The sequence below is a fragment of the Apiospora phragmitis genome (assembly GCF_038363925.1).
Source record: "Apiospora phragmitis strain CBS 135458 chromosome Unknown utg000007l:2111988.0-4706623.0:1.0-2598199.0, whole genome shotgun sequence".
Lineage (NCBI taxonomy): Eukaryota > Fungi > Ascomycota > Sordariomycetes > Amphisphaeriales > Apiosporaceae > Apiospora > Apiospora phragmitis.
In genome coordinates, this window is record NW_027117406.1 from 2,345,402 (window position 1) to 2,357,919 (window position 12,518).

At 49.6% G+C, this 12,518-nt stretch overlaps 6 protein-coding genes across 6 annotated transcripts; 4 read left to right on the forward strand and 2 right to left on the reverse strand.

The window, feature by feature from the left end:
* Positions 1–299: 299 nt before the first annotated feature.
* On the forward strand, positions 300–3,078 carry PG994_008330 (uncharacterized protein; the record flags this gene model as incomplete). The annotated part of the gene is made up of 4 exons (XM_066859739.1): positions 300–962; positions 1,380–1,785; positions 2,136–2,617; positions 2,737–3,078. The coding sequence occupies 4 exons, from the start codon at positions 300–302 to the stop codon at positions 3,076–3,078; spliced, it is 1,893 nt and encodes a 630-aa protein (XP_066715226.1).
* A 1,575-nt stretch (positions 3,079–4,653) lies between these two features.
* Positions 4,654–5,028, forward strand: PG994_008331 (uncharacterized protein; the record flags this gene model as incomplete). The annotated part of the gene is made up of 1 exon (XM_066859740.1): positions 4,654–5,028. One exon carries the CDS (start codon positions 4,654–4,656, stop codon positions 5,026–5,028), a length of 375 nt encoding a protein of 124 aa, XP_066715227.1.
* Positions 5,029–6,140: 1,112 nt separating this feature from the next.
* Positions 6,141–6,662, forward strand: PG994_008332 (uncharacterized protein; the record flags this gene model as incomplete). Its single annotated transcript, XM_066859741.1, has 1 exon — positions 6,141–6,662. One exon carries the CDS (start codon positions 6,141–6,143, stop codon positions 6,660–6,662), a length of 522 nt encoding a protein of 173 aa, XP_066715228.1.
* Positions 6,663–6,754: 92 nt separating this feature from the next.
* On the forward strand, positions 6,755–7,051 carry PG994_008333 (uncharacterized protein; the record flags this gene model as incomplete). The annotated part of the gene is made up of 1 exon (XM_066859742.1): positions 6,755–7,051. One exon carries the CDS (start codon positions 6,755–6,757, stop codon positions 7,049–7,051), a length of 297 nt encoding a protein of 98 aa, XP_066715229.1.
* Positions 7,052–9,163: 2,112 nt separating this feature from the next.
* PG994_008334 (efflux pump) lies at positions 9,164–10,588 on the reverse strand (the record flags this gene model as incomplete). The annotated part of the gene is made up of 5 exons (XM_066859743.1): positions 9,164–9,626; positions 9,680–9,768; positions 9,814–9,982; positions 10,175–10,491; positions 10,541–10,588. The coding sequence occupies 5 exons, from the start codon at positions 10,586–10,588 to the stop codon at positions 9,164–9,166; spliced, it is 1,086 nt and encodes a 361-aa protein (XP_066715230.1).
* A 472-nt stretch (positions 10,589–11,060) lies between these two features.
* Positions 11,061–12,314, reverse strand: PG994_008335 (uncharacterized protein; the record flags this gene model as incomplete). The annotated part of the gene is made up of 1 exon (XM_066859744.1): positions 11,061–12,314. The coding sequence occupies one exon, from the start codon at positions 12,312–12,314 to the stop codon at positions 11,061–11,063; it is 1,254 nt and encodes a 417-aa protein (XP_066715231.1).
* Between the last annotated feature and the right edge of the window lie 204 nt (positions 12,315–12,518).

Genomic DNA, 12,518 nt, shown 5'->3' on the forward strand with positions numbered 1-12,518 from the left:
GAATATGCTTGGTTCCTATCGGAGCTGTCAGTATCCCGTTGCGAATCATTTCTATATGAATAAGAGCTAAAGCTGATGCAGCACGGGGTACCTGCCTTAGTGAGATCGCGATCTCCCCATCTGATGTAGCCAACGGACGCAAGCCTCAGCACTAAACGATGTGCGTCTCTTCGAGACTGAAGAGTCTTACCGTGGTCGACCACGGTCTCGAACCTATCCACACACACACTGCATGTCGCAAAACATGAGGCTGCACGACACCGACTCTTGCGGGATCACGACCTATGGGCTCCTAGGGTATGGCTTCTTGCTGGCCTGGGTCCTTCATCCTGCGACGGGGGGCACTACTCGGATATGACATCATCGGCTGGCCGCTCTCGGGAGCGTGGTGCTTTGGCCTAGGAAGCCAAGTGCTCGACTTTGCCGTAATAGGAGTCGCTCTCCGCGTGGGACGAAGTGGCTCTCGTGCGAGGCGTTTGCCGTGTCATTGCATTGCTGTTACCGGCTACGCAGAGGAACACGCACGCCAAGGACTAGATGTCGGTAGTTTCATTGCGCGGCCCTACTCGGGTTGCCCCGGATGCCCTCCCGGATTGTCTCGGCTACAGGTGTATATTGGACAGGCCAAGGAGGTCGAGGACGAGGCCTATTATAACCACAAGGAGCCGCGGAGAAGATACAAACGGCAGATGCACCAGCTGCTTGTTTTTGCCAAAGCGCTGCAGAGCGAGGTGATGGCCCACCATAACCCGGATCCCGAAGTTATTAGGGCGACCATTCGTGTTCTCCACGAGAGCTTTCTCGATGTGGACGTCTGGAAGCACGTGAGTGAGAAAGAACTCCGCGACGAGCTCGATGATGCGGTGGCCCTAGTCATGGAACATATTCTTGATATGCGGGAGACGGGTAATCCTTACTTATTAGATGATATTAAGGATAATATGTTAAACGTGTTTGAGGAAGTGGGTTTATTCCTAAGGCCTGCTGCTCCAGAACGAACACAGTGAGATAGCCGACCTCATGGTTCTTCCGTCTGGAACGGATATGAACCTGGCGGACGCAGGCAAAGCTGGTGCTTTGAAACCCATGATAAGCGTTCTGCTTTCCTAGGAGCTTGTGCAGCGCACGACACTCATTTAGCCTTAGAGGATGGCTTTAGTGGGAACTTATTTCCGTGGTTTTGTAGTTGTGGCCAGCGAGGCTTTTAAAGTAGGAGACCTTATTTGGATTAACAATATTATATTAGAATTAAGTAATAACAAAAGAAGGGAGGTACGCGAGAGATATCCTGTGTTCTTATACTCCATCAATAATAATATGCGAGCATCGATATTATCCGAAGCACGAATAGGGAGTTTGCGCCAATAAACCGACAGTAGGGGGCTTCTTTAGGACGCCTCGATCATCAAATCGAACTTGGTGCAGCCCAAGTCCAGGGCCGTGGAGACGACCACCTTGCCGGAGCAGACCTCGAAGACGACGGGGCCCTGGGGGGCCGGGCGCGTGCAGCTCAGCACCGCGGTGACGGGGTCGACGGCGCAGGTCAGGTAGAGGTAATGGAACTTGGCGATGTCGGCGACGGGGTTGAAGTACAGGAGACCGACCGGCTGGTTGTTGGTGTTGGCGGAGAGTCCATTGGCGAGCAGGTGGTTCGCGGAGTCGAGGGCGACAGAGGACGCGGCCGTGCGCAGCCCGAAGCTCACGATGAACTGGTTCGTGCCTTGGGGGGCGAGTTTGACGTACTGCCCGTCGAACTGCGAGTCCCTGGCTTTCAGGTAGCCTTGTGTGGGTGCTGGGGTGACTAAAAGTAGTATCATGTCAGCGGATGTCATCAAAGGGGGCGTACTTTTCTTTTCTTCTTTTCTCTCTCTCTCTATCTTTCTCTGATTCTGGTATTTCTCCTCGAAATGGAAGGACCATCTGTCAATAAAAGGGGAAAATTGTACTGACATGTGGTAATCGCGGTGGTAGCTGTTGTCTCAGTAACTCCGGTGGTAGTTGTTTCAAGCGAAGTGGCGGTGCTCGTCTGTAACACAGTCTATGGTCAGTCGACCGCATCTCATCAAATCAATGAGTATTATGAGTTTTATGTTTGCAAGACGACTAAGATGCCGGTACCATATTGCAATATATAGATCGGACTTACCTGGTCGACAGTAGAAGTGACAGGGACGGTCAGCGTCACCGAAATAACCTCGGTGACGGTGACGGTCTGCGTCTGGGTGGCCGTCGTGGTCAGGCTCACGGTCGAGTTGGTCTGGGCCGTCTGGGTGACCTGCGTGCCCTCGGTCACGGTCACGGTGGCGCTGGGGACGTCGGCCGTGATCGTGATCGCACGTATGCCCTGGCACCGGCAGACGCTCGAGTAGGCCTTGATCTCCAGGCAGGCGTCGGTCGCGTAGGCCGGGACGGACACGCCCACACTCACGGACACGCTGATGTTGGGCAAGTTCCTGCGGGCGACGGCGGAAAGCGGCTGGCGCATGAGGGCGTTGACGTCAATAGTAGTAGCAGCGCGCTTGCGCTTTTCCGTGATTTGAGGCAAAAGAGTCTTGGTGGAAAGGAATCTATCGGTTTCCGTGGCGGTGATCTGTTACTTGGTCAGCAATTGAATAAAGTCAAGCACATTCCACGAGATTGTAAATGATCACGTACCGTCAATGTTGCGGTCTCGGTGACGGTGACGTCAACAGTGTTGGTCTGTTTGTTCCTGAATTAGTACATCCTCGCTCCTAGTCCCAACGTATTGAATCATACCTCGGTAGCAACGTCGGTGACAGTAGCGGAGCTGGTTTCCGTAGTAGTCGTGCTAGTCGTGTCGGTCTATCAAACCAATCAGCAACTGTCTCGAACTTCCAGGTGAGGGAGGGCGTTCCTCCCCCCAGTCCTGCTCACCTCGGTCGCCGTGTCAAAGGTGCTTTGGGTGAGGACATCCGTGACATCAACGGTCTGGAACGCGGTTGCCGTGACGGTGGCATAGCTGGTCGACGGCGTGACCGTCGTGCGCATGAAAACCGAGCAGTCTTGCCTAGGGTTCTGACCGGCGAGGTCGGTCTAAAGGGCCACCAGATAACATGAGTCGGGGGGGCATGTCAGGCAGGGCTTGGCCTGAACGCCGCCCAACAGCAGGAAAGGAACGAGAGCGAGTGTCCTGTACATGATGATAACGATGAAAGAGTGACTGGGGGTGAGATATGATCAGAACCGTAAAGACCTCGGAACCAAAGAAGGTGAGTCAACCACAGCCAGAACTCCTGGCATATATATAGCTGCACTCTGTCGTTGGTTGGGTGCCCTGACTAGAAGACCACTGTGACGTTCCTCAATTACCGGTTGTCCTTCGGACTGAGGCCATCACGGTCTAGAAGCAAGCCGGATAAGCCCCTCTCGGAAAACCAGCGTGAGAATCATCTGAGGACGTTCAGCTTTTCGGCTCTGCTTTGTCTGAAGCACCCCTGCAAGTGGTAATTAGCTAAGTAATTCGTGCACCATCTAGATCACCACGCTAGCCCTAGCATTGCCTAAAGTAGACAATCTGGGGGTTGACTATCGACGAGCGGCTCAAGCCTAAGGTGGAGCAGGATCCACCATCCTAACGGGGATATAATCGGTCGGAATCGTGGTCGTGTTCCTGGCTAGTAGTAGACGCACGTAGTATGCGGCCAATGGCCCAATTGCGCTAACACCTCTTGTCTACTAAAGAAACGCGATGTTAATAATTTAGAAAAGAAAAAAACCTTGGACGACTAAGGAAAAGGGGATGCTCATTATCTTCTAGACCGCTGTCTTTTGTCCGGGCTTGCTGATTTCCTATCTGGTATGCAAGTTGCGGATTACGATATTGGCATGCAAATTACTAGCTAATTGGCGTCTGTCAGACTGTATTGCACTGCCTAAGCTAGACACATATTCTCTCAACGGCCGTCCAAGGTCAGCCTTATATGGCCCTGCGTCTCAAGGTGTTGCTTGCCGAGCATGCTTACAACCTGCCAGTCAGGCGTGCTAGAAGAGTTGAAGCGCATGTGGCGCGTGATCGCTTAGTGCATGTCAATAATAGTCAGCATCGGGTTACACCACCACAGCTGAGTCAAAGGGTCTTCCATGTTGTGCGTAGTCAACTTTCTAACAGCCACCTGTTCAGAAACTGTCAATTGGTTTGAGTTTGCAAGGCAAGACATTGTCTAAGTTAGCTGGACGCTGCCACCTCTTGCCTGACTGGACTACATAACAGAGTGAGACATGGCACAGCATCTGATTAGAGGCATAAGTCGCTTGCCAATAGGCGATAATTTCCTACGTGATGAATATACAGTTCGGGTTGATTTGAATATGACCTCCATATGTACCACACAACTCATAGTTAGGGGATGTGCTAATAACTTCTTATTTAATTGAAAATATTTCCATTTCCAACGTGGTTTCTAAATTGCAATTCCCCTCGCACAGTATACAATCATAACGATCTAATACTTCGCTATATGCAAATTTGGGTGATTCCAAAATCACTCAAACTACCAGAACGAACGAACACCATTGAGCGATCACCTGAGAGAATTCAAAACATTCCGCAGAGACGCAACCCCCCGCTCTGCGTCGGTCGAGATATTGACAGTAGCGGCAACAGTGCTTCGACAAAATAGTAAAGCATTCAACATGGAGACAACCTTCTCGAACTGGCATGGCCCGCCCGACAACAACCCACAACCCCGGAAAACCGTGATCCAGTACATTGCCCTGGCCGGGACCCTGCTGGTGATGATGATCCCGATCGGCTTCGTGCTGCTCCACATTGCGCTCTGCGCAGATGAATATTACTTCCAAGCTTGGGAGCGCAGACGGCGCCGAGACGAAAGGCGGGCACGACATTCAGGGCAAGAGCAGCATCAGCAGCAAAGGGAGCAAGATCTAGAGCGTAGTTTCGTTGGTGGAAATGGACCAGGATACGGAGACTGGTACTATTCTGGCGCGACGGAATCATCACATCTGCTCTCAGCTGCTAATGAACGAAGCCTAAGCGACATTGACTGATGGAAACCGCTTTCTTTGCTTCCTCTCACTTCGGTTCGATACATGGGTTACCTGCTGGATGAGTGGTAGATTGAATATACAATACCGGGCTGATTGCCACGAGGTTACTCAAGTCTGTGGACACTGACTTGGTCAAGCAACTAGGCCAGACTGTTAGTGGTAATTGGCTCAACAAAAGACTTCTTGTATGATTCCCGGAGGGAGAGATGTTATGAACGGTTTACTTTCATGACTCGTCCGCTATGCCTAGTTGATATATCGACTCTGTTATTGCTGCACACTTAGGCTTCACGACTTGCTTTCTTTCTTACGTTGAGCGTTTCGTTTCGACATAGTGAATAGTGGTATTAGACTAGTCTTTAAAATGAACCATTCCATTTTTGCTGTGTGACCAGCTTGCTTTTTAGAAGAAAAGGGGGGAAAAAGATTTATATATATCTGATCTTCTTGATGTTTAACCCGTTCGGGCTTTATTCGAGGAGGTGCGCCCATTTGCGATTTGCCGCAATCTCTTGCAAAAGGGGGAATAGGATATCTTGCTGGGGCAAAATCACGGTATGCTTTAAGGTTGTGTGTCATGTTTCCAACACCTTGTGTATTCAGGTTTCAAACAAAGTACGGTCGAGGAGGATGCAATAAACTTGCTATACACAGTGCCATGAGCACCTTTTATGGCATATGCTAAGCTTACTGAATAATTCGGCGTAGAACCAAATGCCAACTACATTTAGACCCGTGAATAATTCCTAGTACTTAGATTAGTAGGGAGCCCTAGTGATATAGGGAGATGTAATTACCGTCGTCGATCGTCTAGAGAGGAAGGAAGAGAGCCATACTAAAATACAGGAATGTTATACTTTAACTCACAATGTATCAAGATGGCGCGCCTTGGACCAGTTTCTATGCGTCTGCTTGTATTCATAACTGTGCCTCGAGTTCCAAAATGTTGTGTATAATAGATGTTTTTTCCACTGAACGAAGTTTACGTCCTCTATTACAAGACCTCACAAGATAGTAAGAAACACCAAGACTTCTGCAGCCCATCACAAATTCCTGCCAAAGAACATTACCAAACCTCGATAGCCATCGTCATCCTCGACGAAACCCGCATAATGGAACCGATCGCAGCATCCCCAACCTGCAACAACAACCCGCCCTCTGCCTACTACAGCAGCGGCCCAGAGCACCCAGGGCGGTACATGCTCTTCGTATGGGGCGTCCTCATGCTCGTTATCCTGCTCGCGTACATCGCCCTCACGCTCTTCATGGTTCTCGAAGAGAGGGATTATGGACGCCGCCAGGAACAGCTCATCGAAGCGTGGCGGGTCGCTTGTATCCAGTCGCCATCCCAACCGCCGCCCGAGGAGCAGGAGCGGGATATAGAGCGGAGCCCCCTCACACGCTCCGGGGATGAGGGTGACGATGAAGATACAGACACAACCGAAGAAGAGCACACCGTCATCCTACACAGCGGCGGGTACGGGTCCACGGACTCGCATCCGCCCTTTAACCCGCCACAGATCTACGGCAACCATGTACCCGACCCCGACCACCGCGTCGTCGACGGCGCGGGGACAGCCCGTCGCCGCCGTATTCTCCCGGGACACCACCAGCGTACCCGTACCCGAGCGTAGCCGATACCTTAGTCGAGCTCTCGGACCACGAGCTCGCTTGGGAGCACCTGGAACATATCGACACCAACGGCAGCGGCGAGGTGTCGGCGGCGATGGCGGCAGTCGCAGCAGCAGACGCACCCGCAGCGAATAGCAGCTCGACGGGCCGCCTGGTGCCTTCGCCAAGACCAGAGGCGGAGGAGGAGGAGCAGAGGTCCTCCTCTTCGTCTTCGCATAGCCCGCGCGTGCTAGAAGGCCACGAGCTGGTGACCAAGATCAAGAAGGCTGTGCATTGGCCTCCCGGCATGAAGGGGAGAAGCTCGTCGTCGAGTAGCAGTAGCTTGCCCGAGAGTAGTTCGCAGCAGGAGGAATCTCAGGAAGGATTGCGCAAGAGGAGCAGTCAGGAGTAAGAAGAGAGTGAGGCGTTAGACAGGGGTACTGCGATGCTATTATGATATACGTTTGGAGCGTCTGATTGATAACTATTCACCCAAATAAACTATCTTGTAAATATCTTGCATCTATTCAAAGTTTTGCTGTAAAGGTCAAGCTGTGCTAGATATAGAAGTTATTAAATATCTAACGTACCTTATAAGCGAGCTGCGTATATAAGTAAGCTGCGCACTTTTTATTATTAAGCTTTATAAGTTATAAATTAATTCGATTATAACGTTTAAAACTAATTAAATATATTAATAATTATTATTTTTAGAGGTTTTTATATTATTTTAATAAGTACGCGTATTATGCCCGGGTTTTTTTATAGATTTTATAGCGTTATAAGCGTGTTTTAAACGTTTTTATATAACTATTCTTCCGACGCGATTTATTTTATAACTATTTATTAATGTCCTTTTAAAACTATAGGTTTTTTTTAGTTTATATACGAAGTGATCCTTTATTTTATAGCCGTTTCTTTTCGTACGGCGGCGCCGGTTAAATATTTTATTACTTTTCGAAGTGTCGCGTTCTTACTTTTTAAAAGAGTAACTCGGTATATAATTTATATTATAGCTTTTGCGATTTAATTAAAGCTAGTTAAAATAAATATTAGAGAGTTATTTTAATATTATATAATACGGTTTCGAACGTATTCGGTTTAAGACTAGGTTTTAATCGAGTTATTTAAAGTTTTTAATTCTTAAGGGATAAGTAGGCTAAAAAACGTCCCTAGAGGTATTAAAGTGCGTAGCTTTATATCTAATTATAAAATAATATATTCCGGATTATACGGAACAAGTCTTATTTTTCGGAGGCTTTTTTATATATTCGAAACGGTAAAAATCGCCTGGAACGCTTTTAAAAAGGTTAGTAAGAAGTCCTCCTTAGAAGTATAAGTAATATACGCCTATATAAAACCTTTAATTTCTTTCTTATACGCCTTTTTTAATATATAAAAACAGTCGATATTAAAAGGCTAGAACTTGTATAATAAATAAAAAGGTATACAGAGTATAATAATCGAGTTCTTTTCGTAATAGAGCTCGAAAGCTATCGAGTGGTGGCTTTCATAGCCGTCTAGGATTAAGAGGCGATAACGACTTTTTATACGAGACCTAGTATATTAATTAAAGTATCGAATCTAGTCCTCGCCTCTTTTATTCGTGGTTTAGTTATTTTTAATAACTGCGATTACCTAGTCCTTTAATAATAAGCTGTTTTTATATTAAAAAGAGAGGTGTATTTTCCCGGTAAAGATAATGTATAGAGGGATGGCGTAATCGTTTAATTTAACGCCTTAGATAATTATAACTTATTCTCGGTTCTTTTATTATATTACCTTAAGCCTTCCGCGTTAATTAAAAGTAGTTACGATTATTTTAAACGAGATTTAATTTATAAAAAACCCGGTCTCGTTAAAGTTATATATATCCTCTTTTTATATTTTATACTTATTAATTATATTTCGTACGAAAGTAAACTACGCGTAATACGCGTTAAAATTTTTATAAAAAACTTTTTAATAATCGATTCTTCGGTTAAAACGCGTTCAGAGGTCTAGTTATTATCGTATAAAATTAAAGGCTTAATTAATGTCGACGCGTCTCGCGTCGCGTAAATTAAATAATCGATTCGTTATATCTTTTATATTACTTAACCGGGGAAAAAACGATCGCGTATTTAAATTAATAATATATCGAATAATTAATTCTTTTTTAAAATTAAAAAGCTTTCGAAAATTTATAGAAATTTTAGATCGTAATCGAATTCCGCGTCGTTAGCTACGTAACGTCGACTTTAAGATATAATATATCGCTATAACTTTTCGTATACTTAATTTCGAGTTATTTTAAAGCGCTTAAAGCATTAAATTAAACCTTTTTTCTTTATATCTTAATTCTATACTTATTAAAGGAGAAAAGTTAATTAAAAATGCGTAGCTCGCTTATGTGCGTAGCTCGCTTGTGGGGTACGTTACGCTAACAATTCATCGAACTTTTCAAGGTTACAGTAAGTTGCCATTCTTAGCCAAAACGTGATTCGTGTAGCTCGCACCATTGAGTCGAACGAGCTGCCCTCCTCTAATAGCTAGAAGAAGCCTTCTCCCGAAGCCTCTTCCCATAATGCCACAGCAACAACGGAGCCGGGACCCCGAAACCCAGGGCCACGAAAGCCAACAAGCTATTACCCCACGCATAGCCGAGCGCGCCATACATGGCAAGCGCAAACAGCGGGAACAGGAACGCCGTCAAGCTGCGAAGGAACTGCGTCGCCGCGAGTGCGCTCGTCGTGTGCTCCGGGTACGCGTCCATGAGGTAGGCCTGCAGCGGCAGGCCCTGGAGCTGGGTGCCGAACAGGGCGAAGAACACGCCCGCGTCCACGACGGCCCAGTACAGGCGATGCTGTGCGGCCCAGCCGCAGAGAAAGAGCGCCAAGGGGCCCAGGACCGTGCCCGGGTAGCTCAGGGGCACGCGCAGCTCGGAGCTGTGCTCGGCGCGGCCGAGGCGTTGCTGCATGTAGTGGTACATGTAGTCCATGAGGCGGCTATCTCGCCGAGCGCGCAAGCGAGGTAGTGCAGCCCGCTGAGCTTGACCGACTGGCCGTACTGCTTCGTCCAGAGCTCCGAGAAGGTCGACAGCACAATGTAGAGCAGGCCGTACTGGAAGGCCGAGATAGCACCCAGCAGCTAGATGATGGGGTGGAAAAGCAGCAGGCGCAGAGGCCGCGACACGGCGCGGGTCAAGACGCGGCCCACGTGCTTCTGGGCGTCGCGGCAGCCGAGGACGGTGTAGTAGCGGTCGTCACCCGTCTGGCGCCGGAGCCGCGCGGCGCGGCGCTCGAGGATAGTGGGGCCGGTAGGTCTCCCAGAAGGAGAGGAAGGAGACGGCGACCATGACGGCCTGGAAAATGGAGGTGGATCAGAACATTCAGCGCCTATCGACTTTCGGCGTAAGTATTGCTCTTCTTGGGAAATAACTTGTATGTCTCAGGAGGGAACACACGAAACTCTAGAGCAATCCGTGCGTTCAGTCTTGCTGAGGCACTGGGGTAAAGAAGGAATAAAGACTGGAACAGGAAGGAATAAACCCTACCAGGTGGTGCGGCCAACCATGAAGCCGCCGACGATGGGACCGACGGCGGACCCGAGGATGGGGATGAGCAGGTAACACGGCGAGCGACCCGCCGCGCTGCTCATGCGGAGCTCGGCCGCAATGTAGCCGAGGGCGGGGGCCATGATGGTGGAGATCAGGATGCGGTTGAAGCCCGTGGCGGAGAGGACGTCAGTCACGGCCCATTTCTTGCCCTTGGGCCAGTTCTTGGGGTCCTCGGGGCCGAGAGGGCCATCGAAGGTCACGAGGAACGGGTCGGTTATATCTTTGGTCGAGGCGGCGATCGGATCACTGTTGTTCTGGGGGGGGGGGTCCAATAACGGCCATCTCCAGGTCGGCAGCACCTACAGCTGTAATTGGCTTGGGATTCATGCTGGTTGCGTTGTCCGACTTCATCTTGAGATAGGCCAAGCTGTAATGAAGTAGGGTGTGCTGGAAACACTTTAGCTCTCACTTGAAGGGAAGCAAACGTGGTTTTATAAGGATATAGATAGGGGCGCTTTACTTAGGAACAAGCTCCGGCCTCGCTTTTCGAGTCGGTGCCAAGACAAATTATCTGATCCACGAAGGATTATTGCCAAGAGAAGTTATCAGATGATCTGATTAGTGGGGATATCGAATTAACTACGACCACTCAGCGCAAAGGCTTGCGAAGTGTGAGTCATCCATGCGGCTGAACTAATACCCTAGCTTTGATGGGGAAGGTATGAGACAGGTATCATTTCGGCTAAGGGATGAAAAAGGGGGACGGGGAGGAATTGATGATGTATTGACATGCATAGAAGCAAACGCTATGACATCTCGTAGGGGGCAGATGCGAGAAGCGAATGAGCTGCAGGAGGCTACCACGCTACTGACTGTCCCGTTTTTAGGCATCCTTCGAGCTAGTATTAAAGCCCATGTCCTCGGAGCCGTCGGTATTCGATTCGGAGCCCCCTTGATCACCGGCACACTCTAAGGGACCAGCTTGAGAGTCGCGATTAGGTCGTTGGGGTTCCTTGGCAAGTTGGGTCTGAAGATTGATCAGGATAGAGCGCAGCCCATCCTGAAGCTGGGTGGTCTTGGCTTGCTGGACTTGGAGTTCCAGTTGCTCGATCTTCTCCTCGATCTCGCGCACTCTAGCAGTGTCCGGATCGTCGTCTACCGCATCTTCAGACTCCTGCGCTGGCTCTTCTCTCGTAAGCCCTTCCCCAAAGGCCTCTTCGAATGCTTCGGCCATACCCGGGTCCTTGATGGCGAACATAACCGTCTCGATGCCGTGCCACGCCTCTCCCTTGGGCTTGTTCTTCCCCCGCGCCTGCTTGTTGCTAGGGTTACCCAGTAGCACCCTCTTCCACGCCGCGGCAATCTCGCCGACTGGGTTTCCGTAGGCGCCACATCCCCAAGCACCTAGTACGGCTTTCTTGACGTTCTTGGCCTGGAAGATTCTCATGACAGACCGCATCTTTTCCAACACGAGCTCCTTGTCTTTTCCCAAGACGTAAGAACCGCGGCCGGTCTCTTCGTCGACGGAGATGTCGGGAAACCGGAGCATACCAGCTGAGACGCAATCGACGAACCACCTGTCCTTCTTCTCCAGGTCATCTCCGGCATTGTCCCGGAAGACCAAGACGTCAGGCGTATATACTCCTCCGAGCTCCGGCAATCGGTAGAACTCGTCCTTTAAGGAGGGTAATAATGTTGTGCGCATACAGAGGTATTCCTCTTGGCTCCCCGCCCCGTTCAGAAAGCCACCTCCCGGCGACAAGGGAGATGCCATGTTCAGGATACCTACCCGCGCCACCTTGTTTCCCAGATCTGGTCTTCCTGTATGAGGATCCTCAAGCAATCGGCGGGCAACGGTGAGGGTATCGGCCGCTTGTAAGATGAGCCTCGGCGCAACACTCTGATGAGTTGCGTCAGTGGTGCCCTTGTGCGATACCGTTTTGGAGTCCCCATGCTGGGCCTTCAGTGCTGTTGGGTTGGCGATCAACTCGGCTGCCTCATTCCCACGCCGCGAGCGCGGATGAGCCGACAATAGAGCGGGAATGGTCTTGTTTAAGGTAGCCTTGGCCTTCTTTGCGCGAACATCCTTGCGGAAAGCGGCTGGCGGCTGGCCCACCGAGGGTTCTGTCCTGCCCATGAGTAAGGTGGGCACACAACTAATAGACAGTAGTATATGCATGGAGCAGCTATCGTGGTTTGAATAAAGGATGTGTTTTATACTAGGTGGCTGCTGGCCATCAAGGTGCTGTAAATAAGAAAGTAGGAACAACGCTCGAGAAGTCAAACTTGTCCAATCCCACTTTTACCCGTTAGGAGGCGACTATTAAAACATCGCCGGTAA